This window comes from Dreissena polymorpha, chromosome 12 (assembly GCF_020536995.1).
Source record: "Dreissena polymorpha isolate Duluth1 chromosome 12, UMN_Dpol_1.0, whole genome shotgun sequence".
In the NCBI taxonomy this organism is placed as follows: Eukaryota; Metazoa; Mollusca; class Bivalvia; order Myida; family Dreissenidae; genus Dreissena; species Dreissena polymorpha.
Window position 1 is genome coordinate 11,427,427 of NC_068366.1, and position 16,848 is coordinate 11,444,274.

At 36.0% G+C, this 16,848-nt stretch overlaps 2 protein-coding genes across 2 annotated transcripts in view; one reads left to right on the plus strand and one right to left on the minus strand.

The window, feature by feature from the left end:
• The first annotated feature begins 573 nt into the window (after positions 1 to 573).
• On the plus strand, positions 574 to 12,646 carry LOC127854090 (IST1 homolog). Its single transcript, XM_052389083.1, has 5 exons — positions 574 to 973; positions 2,592 to 3,009; positions 5,590 to 5,679; positions 6,008 to 6,161; positions 11,557 to 12,646. Exons 1-5 carry the CDS (start codon positions 705 to 707, stop codon positions 11,709 to 11,711), a joined length of 1,086 nt encoding a protein of 361 aa, XP_052245043.1. The 5' UTR covers positions 574 to 704; the 3' UTR covers positions 11,712 to 12,646.
• A 258-nt stretch (positions 12,647 to 12,904) lies between these two features.
• Positions 12,905 to 16,848, minus strand: part of LOC127854088 (uncharacterized) — a 9,279-nt gene continuing 5,335 nt past the window's right edge. Inside the window, exons 6-10 of the mRNA XM_052389080.1 lie at positions 16,734 to 16,848; positions 16,414 to 16,615; positions 15,178 to 15,347; positions 13,933 to 14,045; positions 12,905 to 13,721 (exon numbers count right to left, since the gene is read on the minus strand). The exon at positions 16,734 to 16,848 is cut by the window's right edge and continues 224 nt beyond it. Coding sequence (XP_052245040.1) covers positions 13,412 to 13,721; positions 13,933 to 14,045; positions 15,178 to 15,347; positions 16,414 to 16,615; positions 16,734 to 16,848 — 910 coding nt within the window. The 3' untranslated portion in view covers positions 12,905 to 13,411. The remainder of the gene's footprint in view (positions 13,722 to 13,932; positions 14,046 to 15,177; positions 15,348 to 16,413; positions 16,616 to 16,733) is intronic.

The following is a 16,848-nucleotide window of genomic DNA, read 5'->3' on the forward strand; positions in this document are numbered from 1 at the left end:
CTCCCTCGCTCACTGATGCATTGGCATGTCAAGTCCAATCGCTCCCTCGCTGACTGATGCATTAGCATTCAATAAAATAAAAACAAGGAAGATTACGAGTGAGAGTTGGCAACGGTTAGAACGCGTTGGTATCTAACATCAAGCTCAACTCCCGTTGACCTGATATCCATATATCATGCTGAGGTTTTCGCTAAGCAAGATTAATAACAGCGAACTATTTGTATATATGTTCAGTGATTTGGGTTAAATTTTAATTGTAATACTTCGCATTACTTATATTGTATTTACTTTCCGTGTGTACACGCAATATTCGTGGGGCGTCTTTTGAATGGTGACTGATGTTTTAGAAAAAAAGACAAAATGGGCATAACTTCACACCAAAGATATATTATTATTGTGTATTAATCATTATATTAATCAACCTTTGGTAAAAGACAAATTGCAAATGGAATCCAATTAATCGCACTCTAATTTCATCGTCGAGTTAAAGCCATAAGTCTTCGACGTCTTAATGCCGGTTAAGTGTAATGTAACCATAAAATGTCAACTACGGTGTGGGTTTTTAAAAAACGCGGAAGTGACTAATACATGTATTGGTAAATAAGCGAAAACAACTCAAAGTCTTGTGACTATTTCAAAACATTAAAACTGTATGTGTTGATGAAAGTTTCATTTATGAACAGGTGTTAAGGTAAAAAGGAAACATGTTTAGCAGTTCGGCGAATTACAATAAGTTGAAAACCAACTTAAGACTGACAATTAATCGTTTAAAATTGTTGGAGAAAAAGAAAACAGAAATAGGCCAGAAAGCTAGAAAAGAAATAGCAGACTACATAGCTGGCGGTAAGGATGACAGGGCGAGAATCAGAGTGGAGCATATCATCAGGGAAGATTACCTGGTTGAGGCTATGGAGCTGTTGGAGATGTACTGTGATTTGCTCCTGGCAAGATTTGGCTTGATTCAGACACAGAAGTGAGTATTGACATACCATAGGCACTCCTCATAGGTAAAATTATCCGTAAACAAAATTATAAATGACTCCAAATAGGTTTTTTTCCTTTTTTTAAGCAATTGAAGTTGAATGCTATGATACTATTAATGCATGTATTAATGCATGGTTGTCATGTAGTCAAAAATATTCTAGTTAGATGTCATTGGCGGTGCATCCTGTGCTCTGTTTTTTAAACAGTTTTTTTATTTTCTTTAACATGTAAATGTCACATGAACTTTCTTTTTCTTGTAAAATGTCTGACTCGTGTTGAGTATTAACCATCATGTGAGGAATTTAGACAATTTTTGTCAGAATTTTTTTTCCCTCTTCAACTCTTCAGTCTTTAACTCCATGGTTGATCTCTCTCAAACTATCACAGTTGAATGAGTCACCTTAATGTGATCATTTTTGATGATCATTAAAAAGCTCAGCAGAGACAAGGGATGGCACAATTACATGAATAGTCTTTATTGTGAGGGTACAGGTGTCTTTGACACATTTCTATTTACTTGTCTGTTTTAACTCTCTAGAATGTATTGTTCCAAAAGTGCAAATTGAATTTTGAACTTTTAGAATCAGCTAGCAACTTGCAGCATTAAATCTTGTTCAGTGTTAAAATGTGATATTTTGTTATTGAAGTTTAAAGTTCTTTGTGCGTTTGTCAGTAGAGATGTTGGTATACAAGCCATATAGCTTAATTTTTATAAATTTTTATATTGCTTTTAGTAACTGGGTAGAATCATTTTGCTAAAACTTAAACTTTACATTGGATAGCCTGTGTTGATGATGGTAAAGGAATTTTGGTATCATTAATGTTTGGCAGAATTATGTCCCTTTGTCTGTTTGTCGACTATTACATTTTGTCCCAAAATGTTCTTTTTTTCAACTCTTTAACTACTGGCTGAATCTTGCTCAAACTGTCACAATGGACTGACCTTCATGTGGAGATGATCATAAAAAAAGTTTCAAGTGAAATGTGGTCCTTTGTCTTTTTGTCTATGGTAGAAATATAGTGGATTTGTCTGTTTCCATGTGTTGTTTGGCTATCATTATCTGCGACACATTTTAGTTGTTTTACCTGAAATTAAATTATTTGTATGATGTATATCAGATGCACTACTGTTTCATGGAGAATTTAACTGTTCCAACACAGGGGAAATCATACATGCCATACGTCCCGGAAATACATTTTATTCATTAAGAATTACATGAATGTTTTAGTATGAATGCCCTTGCAATTTGTTTTTCATTGAATGTTGCTACTTGTACATGTACTTAAGCATTGACAATTGCAAGAAAAGTAAAAGGTTGTCAACATAGCTAGCCTGAGCAAGATCAATTAATTTTCATGAGTTAACAAATTACTCCAAAAAACCTTGTGTTGAAGGGATAAATCACTGTGTTGACATTTGTTAGCGGATTCTGCTGCAGAGAAAACTTTCAATTACTGGTAGCCATTGCTTGGTCAGCTAAAAACTATTGCTCGGTTAGCTAAGACAAAAGTTATAAGATAATTCTAAGAGATGTTATGAAATGCTTTATTAGATGTTATGAAAACTACGTACATCTGTACAAATTATTGTTTGTCTCTGATATCAGGGAGTTGGATCCAGGCCTTGAGGAGGCCATAGCCAGCCTGATCTGGGCATCACCGCGGCTGCAGACAGATTGTCCGGAGATTAAAGTCATTGCAGATCAGCTCACAATCAAATACGGCAAAGAGTACGGACTAGCCTGCCGCACAAACTCTCTGGACAATGTCAGTGAGAAAGTCATGCATAAACTCGGCGTTCAGGCTCCACCAAAGATCCTGATTGAACGATACATGATCGAGATCGCCAAGTCGTATAACGTTCCGTTTGAGGCGGACCCGTCGGTGATGGGACAGGACGAGATACTGCTTGCGGAGAATATGCTGATAGATCTGGATGATGGCAAAAAAGGAGGAGCAAGCGGTGGAAGTGGAATGGGAGGAGGAGGAGGTGGTGGCATGATGATGCCTCAGGCCTATTTCCAGGTAGGGTACATTGAAATCTGGGACAAAACTTTACGCACCTGCATAAAGCCCAGTTTTCCCTGAAGGAGGCTCATAAGAACACAGTAGTTGTTCTAGGATAATGGAGTCATGCGTGCAGCATTAAAGTCTTTTACATTATAATTGTTAATCAGTTAATTTACAATAATTATTGGGTAATTATCTCTCTATAGGTAGATCAAATTTTTGTGACACAATCTGATATGAAGTAGGAAGAAAAGCTTAGACCAAAAAAAAGGCCCGTTTCTGGTCTCCTTGGGGAAAAAACAGGGTCGGTAGGTAGGGAATTTTTTTTTAATTCTCGGGTACTAGAATGGAAGGCTACTAAAGCTTATAATAAGAATAACATGTATATATATACAGGGATATCAATAGATTTTAGAAATCAGGAGTCAATGACCCCTGGATTGAAATTTTGAGGAGTCAAATTGAAAAATGCTGGGGTCAATTTTGAAGCGCGTTAATTGTGTTTTTGTCTGTATTATTCATTTTTTTTTTAGATAAAAAGATGCTCTAAGAGTAACACAATATCTTAAAAAGTTATAATGCTTTAATTATTAAATAACAATACTATGCTACATAACACAACATATTGTAATGATTTGGTACACAAAGATAATGACAAAAAATAAATAATTTGTGCAACAATATCGACTAAGTTTTTCAAAAACAAAACATGTTCCTTTCACAACTTTTATTATTTCTATCACTATACTATGTTTATTTGTAAAAACAATAAATGCTCATTAAAATCTACTTCATCATAACACATTTAAGTCTTTTAACAGATTTAAGTAATTCAAGATATGTACTGGTAGCACCTTTTCATCACATATTTATCATCATTACATGTATATTATCATCATCGCTATGATAGCTTTTGTAACAAAACACAATCTAACTGCATGGAACATCTAGTATATCTATTACTGTTTATCCGAATACTATACATTTCCAAAATATGTACACTTAAGAATGCCTTACCTGTAGTAGTTTAACTTTAATAATCCAAATTTTCCATGTTGTTATCTTGTTTAACAAACCTAATTAAATGTTTGTTAAATCCAGTTAATGCTTTCTCCATTATTGAATAACCATTACTCGTAATTTGAATCTGTTGTTGTTGAATCGCCAGCTTTGAATTGAACGCGGGTTGAATGTTAATTTACAATAATCCGGCATTTACATTACAATGTCGAAGGTCTTGATGTAGCAATTTAATTCTACTCGGATAATTTACATCTAATCAAGGAAATGTGTTTTCTCAATGTTTATGTGAAGTATTATGACTTGTTAGTATGATAAATGAACTGTGCTTCCAGTTTATATAAGATGGGTGTTGCTCGTAATTATCGGTGGATTAACAAACTGACAAAACTCGCTGGACTAATAATGGATCTACGTTATTAATGGACCTTTGATCAATTTTGTTTTTTCTTTAATTATTTTGCGGACTTTCTTTAACTGTGCCGTCTGCAAAGTCTGCAAAAACCCTGCAATTATCGGATTGTCAAGCGGTTATAACGTAATACAAGGCTCAACATTAACCTAAAAACTAACTTGCCCTGCCAGGCAAGTACTTAGAAAATCTACTTGCCCTGAACGTAAAGCCACTTGCCCAAACATGAAATATCACATTAACTGTAAGCCTCATATGTTTTAATTAAGATTAAAATGATACACCACGCAATCTTTTTTTAATTTTGAACATTAACAAAATGATTACAGCAATTAAAGTCTAAATAAAGTCTAAATTAAATGCTGTTTGTTCTTTTTTGCACTTGCCTGGGCAGACAACTATATTATAAAATGACTTGCCCGGACCCTACTTTTACTTGCCAGGGGCAATAGGACAACCGTTAATGTTGAGCCCTGGTAATAACTGCTGCTAATTACCCAGTTAGTGCGCACGCACTATTTAGACGGTGTCATGTGTATTGGGAGAGATGAGATAAGATAAACAACGCCCGGGGTATTCTGTCGATTAAAGACCCAGTTTCAAATACTGAAACATTAATGTCAATTAGGAGCACAACAGGATTTATTACCATGGAACTCGAGATGTTAACTGACTGACGCAAGTGTCAAATTTTCTATGCGTCAATATGATGCACGGCAGAAAACAGGGTTGCGTCAAAAGCGAGTCGTTTTTAATTTGCTCGCGTCAAAACGCAGTATTCTGCGTCTATTGAAATCCCTGTATATATATATGATTTGTTTGCTTGATATTACATGTTACATGAACGAAAATGAAAAAAATAAATATTTTTTTGGCGACCCCAATAAAAAGGTGAGGGTCGGCGCCGATTCGGGAGACATGGTCAGGCGACCGGAAACGGACCTATTTTTTTTTTTTTTGGCCTTAGTTTCAATCTCTTAATATACATGTAGTTGTCAGTATACAAATTAATTAATACATAAATAAATTGTAAGTGTTGTTTAAATTTAAAATACCTATGCACAACCTGCATTGAATCAAACAGTTATTTCTCAAAAACTTATTTGATACAATATGCATTTAACATTTAGTCACAGTTTCTTGTGGTATTTTTTGGTCACTAGCAACCGCCACCACCCAGCCAGAGTGCGATGTATTACCCACCACCCCAACAACAACCATACCCACAGCAACCACAACCGCCTCAGCAAATGGTGAGATAACCAGTTCCTGCTCAGAAGCAAAGTGTTAAGTGCTATATACAAACAGCATAAAAACAGAACAACCTTCCAGTAACTTGCAGTCTCTTCATGTTGTATGCTGTTTGCTGCTCATCAGTATCTTAGGGTGGGAAATGAAGCCTTTAAAACTTGATTCTTGCAATTAAGTTTTTTTTATTTCATTTGATTTTCTAAGGGATTACAAAATTGTCAAAATAGGTATAAGAGTGGAAAAGGGTTAAGATAACTTGGACGTTACTTTATGCACATGCATTAAACCCTGTTTTTCTAGAGTGAGGCCTATATATATTGTGTATTCCAGGCTGGTAAAGCACCCCCGCCCCTCCCTAATACACCGCCCTCAGGACATGGGGCCAGTTACCAGAATGGAGGGGCCAGTGCAGCCCCATCAGCCCCTGCTGCGGGTCAGGAGCACTCACCCCCACCCCCCTACACCTCCAATATGAACTTCCCGAGTAAGTATATACATGTAATCAGGGAGTGAAGAAATTCTTGCATGAAAAATCGATATATATTTGAACTTTTAATCAAAATGTGCAAGTAATATATATTTAAATTCATTTTGTTCCGAGTTGTTGAAACATTTCAAAAGCCCTTTTTTGTTGCAGTTAGGGGTAAAATATGTATAACTGTAAACATGCACATTCAAGTGTTATTGTTGTGTTATTGATGTATTTAACTGAGTTAAATAAATATATTTAATATAGTTACATCTCAATTTCTCCCATTTCATATACATGCCATTACATTAAACTCTGTAGACAAACATAAAGCAGTAAAATCCATATAAATCTGATAAAACACAGATCTACTAACATATTTATCAAACCCTGTTTTTTATTTTCCATTTTCAAATGTAAAATCTTGTTTTTCATAAGAAGACTAAATTAACAAACACCTTTGCTTCCGTGACACGCATTAACTATGTAAATTTATGATGAATATTTGTTGTTCGTATCTTTTTTTAGCTCACCTGATTGCTCAGGTGAGCTTTTGCAGGGCAACAGATAAGATTTCGGGTCAATTAGTTTTCACTGCAAGCTTTTTGTTACAATTAGTTTTTTCCCTCAGAACTATTTGTCAACTAGTTTTTTTACAATTTGATCAAAACATACATGTATTTCTGGATCGAATAAGCGCTTCATTTTTGGATATTGGTAATTCTCAGCAATTCTTATTACAATTAAGTCATTATAAATTCACACTTGCAATGGTTGTTTGGCGATATTAGTACTAATTGTATAATGACAAATGGATGATGGAGTCATTTTGTTTTAACCAGTTTCAACACTCCTGCCTTTCAGTCTCAGAGCTCACCTACATTGCCAAACCCTCTCCATCAACGACGAAGAATCTGTCACCACCTGCGCTATTTAATGTGATAGTATAATCTTCACAATGTCTTTTCCTGACGGTTTTGGTCTCGTAACGAATTGTAAAATATTAGGCGCGCACGCCGTTTATGAAAGTTTCCAAACCAGACCGCGTTTAACAGAGAACCTTTTCCCGAACTTATTTCGGAGGAAGTAACTTTATATTTACACCGGCCTAAAACGGTGTCTATATGAACTAAATGAAAATATTCCGGCCGCACTAAAGGTTACAATACACTAATTATAATTTAACGCGGTACGGCGGAAAACTGAATAACTAAATCGACGAAGAATCGATTTCAATTCGTTTTCCATTTTCACTATCGTTTTCTGTACGATTGATTTTTAATTTCAATTCGTTTTCTGTCAAGTACAAATCGTAAAAACGATAAAACGAACCTTATCTGTTGCCCTGCTTTTGTGACCGGTCTTTCTCCGTCGTCTGTCCGTCCGTCTGTCCGTTCACATTCGTTTGTAAACACTCTAGAGGCCACATTTCTTGTCCGATCTTCATGAAACTTGGTCAGAAGCTTTGTCCCAATGAAATCTCGCTCAAGTTCGAAACTGGGTCGTGCTGGGTCAAAAACTAGGTCACTAGGTTAAAAAAAAGAAAAAACTTGTAAACACTGTAGAAGTCACATTTCATGCCCAATCTTTATGTTACTTTGTCAAAATGTTTGTCATAATGATATGTTGGTTGAGTTCAAAAGTGGTTCTGGTCCATTGAAAAACATGTCCGCCAGTGGGCGGAGGAGTTTTCCTTATTTGGCTATAGAGAAACCCTGTAAACACTCTAAAAGTAACAATTTTAGCCCAATTATCATGAAAGTTGGTCAAAACATTAGTTTGATTGATATCTCGGATGAGTTCGAAAATGGTCCAGATCGGTGAAACAACATGGCTGCCAGTGGGCGGGGCATTTTTCTCTATATGTTTATAGTGAAAACATGTGAACACTGTAGAAGTCACATTTTTGTCCCAATTTTCATGAAATTTGGTCAGAACATTTGTTTCCTTGATATAAGAGTTGAGTTCGAAATGGTTCCGGTCAGTTGGCTAACATGGCTGCCGGGTGGGGGGGGGGGCAGTTTTCTTATATTTTTATAGTAAAAAAGCTTGTGAACACTCTAGAAGTCAAATTTTTTGTCCAATCATCATGAAACTTGGTGAAAAGATTAGTTTTATATATATCTCAGATGAGTTCGCAAATGGTTCTGATCGGTTAAAAAACATGGCTGCCAGGGGGGGGGTGGGCAGTTTTCCTTTTGTGACTAGAGAGAATCCTTGTGATAAAACACCATAGAAGTCACATTTTTTGGCTAATCATCGTGAAACTTAATCAATACATTGGTTTTATTGATTTCTCGGACAAGTTGGAAAATGGCCTAGATTGGTGAAACACTTTTTAGCTCACCTGATTGCTTAGGTGAGGTTTTAGGATTGGTCTTTGTCCGCCGTATGCCCGTCCACATTTGGTTTGTAAACAATCTAGCATTCACATTTCTCAAGCATTCTTTATCAAAGTTGCTGAAAGATCTCAGTCAAGTTTGATAATGAGCAAAATCACATAATTAATGCCATAATTATTGCCCTTAGATTGTCCAAATTTTTATTATATTATACAAAATCCTTGTAAACACTTTAGAGGTCATAATTTTGTTTCAGATTTTACAAATCTTGGTCATATTATTTATTTTTGTAAGCAAAGTTTGATATTTGGTAAGGGGGGTCAACTCAAAATATAGGTCACCACGTCAAATCTTACAAAAACAAAAACACTCCATACGCCAGAGTTTTGGTTCAATAATGATGAAACTTGACTAGGATGTTTGTCTAGACAATATCTAGGTCAAGTTTGAAGTTTGGTAAAGATTGAATGAACCGACTCCTCTCATGTGAGCGAACTAGGGCCATCTTGGCCCTCTTGTTTCAATTCTTGATGGATGCACCAATTTCATTAACGCTTTTTAGCTCACCTGATTGCTCAGGTGAGCTTTTGTGACCGGTCTTTGTCCGTCGTATGTCCGTCTGTCCGTTAACATTTGCTCGTAAACACTCTAGAGGCCACATTTCTTGTCCCATCTTCATGAAACTTGGTCAGAAGCTTTGTCCCAATGAAATCTCGGCCGAGTTCGAAACTGGATTGTGCCTGGTCAAAAACTAGATCACTAGGTAAAAAAAAGAAAAACCTTGTAAACACTGTTGAAGTCACATTTCATGCCCAATCTTCATGTAACTTTGTCAAAATGTTTGTCTTAATGATATCTTGGTTGAGTTCAAAAGTGGTTCGATCCGTTGAAAAAAATGGCCTCCAGTGGGCGGGGCAGTTTTCCTTATTTGGCTATAGAGAAACCTTGTAAACACTCTAGAAGTCACAAATTTTGCCCAATCTTCATGAAAGTTTGTCCAAACATTGGTTCAATTGATGTCTCAGACGAGTTTGAAAATGGTCGAGATACTCAGTATGATAGGTGAACAAACATGGCCGCCAGTGGGCGGGGCATTTTTCTCTATATGTATATAGTGGCATTTTTCCCTATTTAGCTATAGAGAAACCTCGTAAACACTCTAGAAGTCACAATTTTTGCCCAATCATCATGAAAGTTGGTCAAAACATTGGTTTTATTGATATCTCGGACGAGTATGAAAATGGTCGGGATCGGTGCAAAAACATGGGCGCCAGTGGGCGGGGCATTTTTCTCTATATTTATATCGTGAAAACATGTGAACACAGTAGAAGTCACATTTTTGGGCCAATTTTCATGAAATTTGGTCAGAACATTTGTTTCCTTGATATGAGAGTTGAGTTCAAAAATGAACACCCCCCCCATGTTTTGCTCATGTCGGTACGTCCGTCCACAAGATGGTTTCCGGATGATAACTCAAGAGCGCTTATGCCAATGATCATGATTCTTTATAGGTACATTGGTCATGACTCGCAGATGACTCCTATTGATTTTCAGGTCACTAGGTCAGAGGTCAAGGTCACGATGACCCGAAATTGTAGAATGGTTTCCGGATGATAACTCAAGAACGCGTATGCCTAGGATCATGAAACTTCATAGATACATTGATCATGAAGGTCACGGTGACCCAAAGCAGTAAAATGGTTTCCAGATGATTACTCAAGAACGCTTATGCCTAGGATAATGAAACTTCATAGATACATTGATCATGACTCGCAGATAACCCCTATTGATTTTCGGGTCACTAGGTCAAAGGTCAAGGTCACGATGACCTGAAATAGTAAAATGGTTTCCGGATGATAACTCAAGAACGCTTAGGCCTAGGATCATGAAACTTCATAGGTACATCGATCATGACTCATAGATGACCCCTATTGATTTTCAGGTCACTAGGTCAAAGGTCAAGGTCACAGTGACCCGAAATAGTAAAATGGTTTCCAGATGATAACTCAAGAACGCTTATGCCTAGCTTAGGTTCATGAAACTTCATAGGTATATTGATCATGGCTCGCAGATGACCCTATTGATAATGAGTCCACTAGGTCAAAGGTCAAGGTCACAGTGGCAAAAAAGTATTCACACAATGGCTGTCAAGGTCACGGTGACTCAACTTAGAAAAATGGTTTCCGGATGATAACTCAAGAATGCTTACGCCTAGGATCATGAAACTTCATAGGTACATTGATGATGACTTGCAGATGAAATTATGATGATACTTGACCAGGATGTTTGTCTGGACAATATCTAGGTCAAGTTTGACATTTGGTAAAGATTGAATGAACCGACTCCTCTCAGGTGAGCGAACTAGGGCCATCTTGGCCCTCTTGTTCATTTTATGATGCCAGTTGTTAATTTGATAATTATTTTTCATTTTTGCAGAGGATTGTGAGTTGCTTTCAACAATTTACCATCTTGATATACATGTTATTAGATGTGTGTATAGCAATATAAAATTGCATATGTCCAACTACTTTTTCGAACCAATAGTAAGGTCTGTTTAAGCTAGGGGATAACTTTAGACACTGCGTTTTCACTCGTATAGAATTCCGTTCATTTACATCAGTGCATCAGTTTGTTTCCGGTAAACAAAATGGTTTCAATTTTATGTTAAAGGCAATTTAGTGGAAATATGGATTGCTTGGGGAAAATTCCATGACATAGTGGAAAATATGTCTTTAAGGAGGAAAACACAACTGGTTTAAAAGTTTGTTGTCAAAAACGCATGTTGATTCAGTGGTTCCTTACCAAAAACATCAAAATTATTTTAATTCAGTAATTAAAAAAAAAGATTACCACCAGGACCCGATTAATTTCTCTTCATGAAAAATGAAAAAATCCTTCTTTTTGTTCACCAGCTCCAAAATTTACCACTAAACCAATATCATTGATCAATAAATGCCCTGGAATATTTAATAGTTGATTGTTAACAGACTGTACAAAACCAACTTAACAGATTTTTAAATGTTAAACCACTTGGTTAAAATGAGGTTCATGTCTGTTTTATCTTACAGAGGGTGGTGGTGGATACGAGGACAGTTTCCCAGAACTCCCTGCAGTGCCCAACAGTATCCTGCCAGACCCCCCGGGCTCCAAGTCCTCTGGGGGTGAAGACGTAGACTTTGATGACCTCTCGCGCAGGTTTGAGGAGTTGAAAAGAAAAAAGTGAACATCTTGTATGAACAGACACAATGTACATATTTACAATGTTTAGAATTCTGTGTTGTTACTGTTATTTTTTTTTATTTAATGCCTTATTTGTTATGAATGCATATTTTTTTGTGTGTGTAATACTTTATATGTTAAAATGTATGTGATTCTATGAAATCAGTGATTTGTTGTACTGTACCTGGTCTTCTGCTTAAAAAAATGTTTATTAGACCCTTGTTGACATAAGGAAAAGATCTATGGTGGGATATGGGGCTGCTGCTTTGTCCATTTTTTGCCCAAATCCCCCTCCGGTTCCTATTGGCTGGTCAACACTAAAAATGTGTTAAATTTTAATAAATTTTTGCATTTGGTAAATGGCTTATGGAGAGACTATGATTTTAAACCTTAATTTCATTTGTTTGACACATGGATTCCTAGATTCATTAAATAATTTGTTATGTCACTAGGATGGTCCAGCTTTCCATCCTGCCCCCTTTTGAGCAACACTGTGTACATTTTGTGATCTTTCATCTTTTCCTAGACACAATTTTAAACTCAATCACGTTTATCAGCAGTTTGACTGGTCTATTTATTATTAAATAATCTGCATCACGTTTTGTGTTTATCGTGTATGTCATCTTCACAATTTGTGTAGAAAATGCAAATGAAATAGGCATTTTTTCGGATGTATATATACTTCTGTAACATTTAAAATTCATGCTGTAATTAAATCTATTACTATAATATGCCAGCTTTCATCAGAAATGTACATAATTTTAGTACATTACTAAATCAATGAAGCAAAACATAAATAATATATGTTATTTGTTATATAACCGTACCTTATCTTGAAATCAAGATCTTTTTCGAACTCGGCATTCTTTGTAAAAGCACAAATATTTGTGAAAGAAATCTTTAAATTTCAATAATAGTTGATTAAACAGTGCAACCTCATATCTTTCGATTATTTTATAGAAAGTCTTGAACAAAGGTTGGGTTATTCTGCAATAAGTAAGGACATAATTTAGTGTTTGAAAATAGTTCAAAAATGAACCCTGAGAAATTGAACAAAGAAATTTATGTCTTAAACGCGCCCTCTCAAATTGTTACAAACTTTACATTTCTGTTAAAGGTATTGTCACAAAACATAAATACTCCTGATTGTAAGTTATTTGAAAACATTCTGCGATGAAAAATTATTCCTAACAAATCTTTAACTAAGTTATCTTTATTAAATTTAGCAGACCACCTTTAGACGAATCCAAAGTATGACTAATGTACTACAAATTGCACTGACTTCCTCGTGTAAGAAGTAACATACTTAACAGCAAACAAATAGAAACACAGATTACACCAGTCATTTTTCCATTCATGCTGACATCTGCGGTACGTTTACCTATAGGTTTACAAAAAATTGTCACATTGTTCCCGCTGACAAGACATGTAATAAACATACATTCACTGTGTATCTAGAAATAACAGTATTCCAATGAAACCTCTGAAAATTATACTTAACAAGTGAAGCATATTTCAAAAGAAATTACAATCAAAAGCGTTTGACTAAAAATACATTTCTTAGATCGAACTAAGGTGCAAATTACAAAACATATAATTGGAAGACGCTACATCACATATCATATATGCACAATTAAGAATAACTACCCCCTTTTTCACACTTCGGTTACATTGTTAATGATTGTCATGTGTATGTGGTCAAGCTTACAGTCCAAACATTTTTCGCACACTTCTGACGAAGTGACCCAGCATCCCCTCGCCCGCCGCGTCCTCGTGTTGCTTCTCAACACCAAGGTCATCATGCATGATGTCTGCCTTTAGCGGTATCTCGTCGCTTATCGTGTATCTTGAGCAGTCATCAGGCGGGTTTATCTCCTGGTACAGGTTACAGTATTTCTTGCGGACACCAGGCGAGCAGCACTGATTGTAACCTTTCTCGAGAAATTCTGCAACTGTCTTGTTTTCAAACTCTGCCGCCACTGCACCCGGGTACTGAGACTGCAGTTTGCTGAACCTTGTAAATAAGAGAGTATTTGAAGCATGGGGAACTTAAACAGTAGCAAAGGCAAATTACACCAGTCTAAGCTCACAATAAGGACTTGCGGTCCTTAACCGTGCATCTCTGAAGAAACAACACAGAAAATAAAGATAACATAGTTTTCAAACGGTAACTGGGATTGACAGGACCAAATAACTGTAATTTATTTCTTAATGTGCCAACTCACATGTAGCAGCATTTCTGTTTGATTCCATAGGCGCTGAAGAACCAGGACTCGTAGCATGTCATGTGGCTTCCAAACCCAGGGCGTAGGGAGTCATTGCGGGTGAATGTGTAGTCCTGTAATACACATTTCAACAGTAGTCGGATTGCTTTTGACTTACTGTATGTGTTTTGCGATAATAAATGCAGTAGAACTATTGAACAAAATTTTCACAATTAAATTTATGCAATTTAATGTGGTGAATTATGCATTGGTTATTAATATAACTACGCGAGAAATTCATAGTTAACTTGATGGAACTTATATTTACTGTTTACCTTCCCCTCTTTATTTATTAAGATAATATAATATAATAATATTATTATTGAATCCTTCTTGATAAAGTTTAGTCATGCTATGTTTTAATAAACACACACATCAACGAGCGTCCGAAGAATCATTGAACCGATTATTGCGATGCTATTCTAATATTCGAAAGAATGACAAATCAATATTAATTAGCGCATTTTGTCTTTTCATAAAGGGGCCTTTTCACGTTTGGGCAATTGACAAAATTGATAATGTTGATTCAGATTCGCAAATTTTCGTTTTAGTTATGATATTTGTGAGGAAACAGTATAACTGAACATTTACAATGCTCTAAAATTGCCATTTTATGCATCTTCTGACGATTTAAAAACCTGAAAATTATAAAGCGTTGCAACGCGAAACGAATTTATAATTTGGAGTTTTGTTGTTGTCGTTACATTTTGTGAAACTACGAAGGTTGCTTATATAAAGTATAAAATACATATGCCATTGTATCATGAAGGATGGCCGAGTGGTCTAAGCGGTAGACTTTTTACTCCAGTGGTCAGTGGTTCGAGCCCTGCTGAGGGTTACCTTTTTTCTTTTTTAAATTTAATTCTTGATTTTTACTGGAGCTTTTTAGATCCAATGTTTACATTTATCAATATAATGCATTTAATGACAAACTTCAAAACATGTCAAAATCTGTGAAAAGGCCCCTTTAAGGAAAATTATCGTTCTAATTAATCATTGACAAAAGGTAGGTAGAATAACGATCTATGCAAGTTAGTTAAAGGGTCTCTGTAAAAACTACATAATTATATTTTCATTTCAATTAATAAAATCGAACGTTTGTGTCATCTGCGTAAGCGATAAAACTATTACAAATGTAATGCAATAATACACTAATAACATGCATTTCCTTTAATCAATTAACAAAACATTCCGTTTTTTACGTACCTCCAGCATGAGCACCTCCTGACACGGACAGGGCAGTGCATACTCCAACTGGTTCTGAATCCAAGCTTTTAGCGTGACATTATTGTCTCGGTAAAACCTTTGGCACATGATTTCATTTCGCATGGAGTCGGTGACAACAGTTACGTTGTACAACCATCGTCCATGGAGTCCTATAAATTCAATTGCACGATTCAAATGCAGTGGTTAATTAAATAATAATTACGTTGTACGTTTATATCTCTATTCCCTATCAGCAACATTTCTCAATTTCAATAAAATATTGCACATACTATTCTACGCTCGATGAATGTGGAACGAACTATTTCAGGTTATCTTCCGTGACCTTTCAGCCAACCTATCACAAACCTGTTTTTCAAAGCGAATCTCCATAAAGAAGCTTAAACAACTAAAGCAATCGGTGTTATCCGGATTGCCGCAACTTTGAAAAACCGTCTTATCCGAAATCGTATATAATTCTAAATCCATTCTATTCAATAATGATAGCTTCATTAAATAATAAAAAACATGTAACGCAATATGATTGGAAGGATTTTTTATGCAAGCTTTGTTGGTATTGCAGACAAGCATGTGTTGTCCTTCACAATATGGCCCTTTCCAGAGATAAAATGTTTTCCCCCGAGTTGTTGAGATACTGAGAACACTTATTGAAATCAAAATGACCCATTGATTAAGTAAGGTCTTTTTGTGTTTAACTCATGTACATTAGCGAAAACTATTTTTAATCACTAGTTACGGATAAAAACTAATGCAAACTAATGCGTTTACAAACAATGCTTGTTAAACTTGGCGAATCGTATGAGTTTTTAAGACGAGCAAATAAACGAACAGTTTCTGTAACCACCATGGCAGTATTTATCCATGCAAAGCATGCATACCGGTAAGACCAGCACATCTTTTACGGAAACTCTGAACCCTAACGTCTTTGCGTCCATGCCGACAATTACTTTTCATTACATTCGCATTGATAGTTGTATCATACTATTTGCAGCTATGCGCGATATCTTCAACGCAAGCAACACTTCATTGCAAACAAGTTTTGTCTGACGTATGAAAGTTTTTCTTTAATTCTGAATTTCGACTTTCGCTTAATTACCGGTCCTCAGATGGAACCTATTGCTAGGAAGAACCTTAACATGTGTCTTTTTAGCATGACACGCTTATGTTACAGTAAACGCAATATTATAATATTTGTTTTTAGGAAGCGTTGTGAGGTACCTGGAATGACATTGGTTTCTTGATTAAGTTTTGTGAAGTTATGCCTATCAGACAGAATGGTGCCCTGGAAATCCACATGAGTGTAACCACTAGCAACAGGCACTTCCGGTAATGGTCTGATACTAAATTGTTCTTGGTCATAGTTGAACATGATATAGGTGTTCATCTCGTCTGACACCAGTATGCACTGCATCGACAAGTTCTGTAAAATAAAGTTTCGTAAACATTACATCTGCAGTGAAGTTAGCATCAGGGAATAACAAGTAAACACATATTGGTAAACACTTCAGACAACAAAGCTATTTATACTCGCATGGTACCTGATGTTTAACTAGCTCATATCCGGGTTCGTAGGGCGAGTGGACAGTCACGTGTCTCCACGTGGCGACCAAGGCAACACTGACGTTGAACTCGGTCTGGTTGGTGTACATGTGG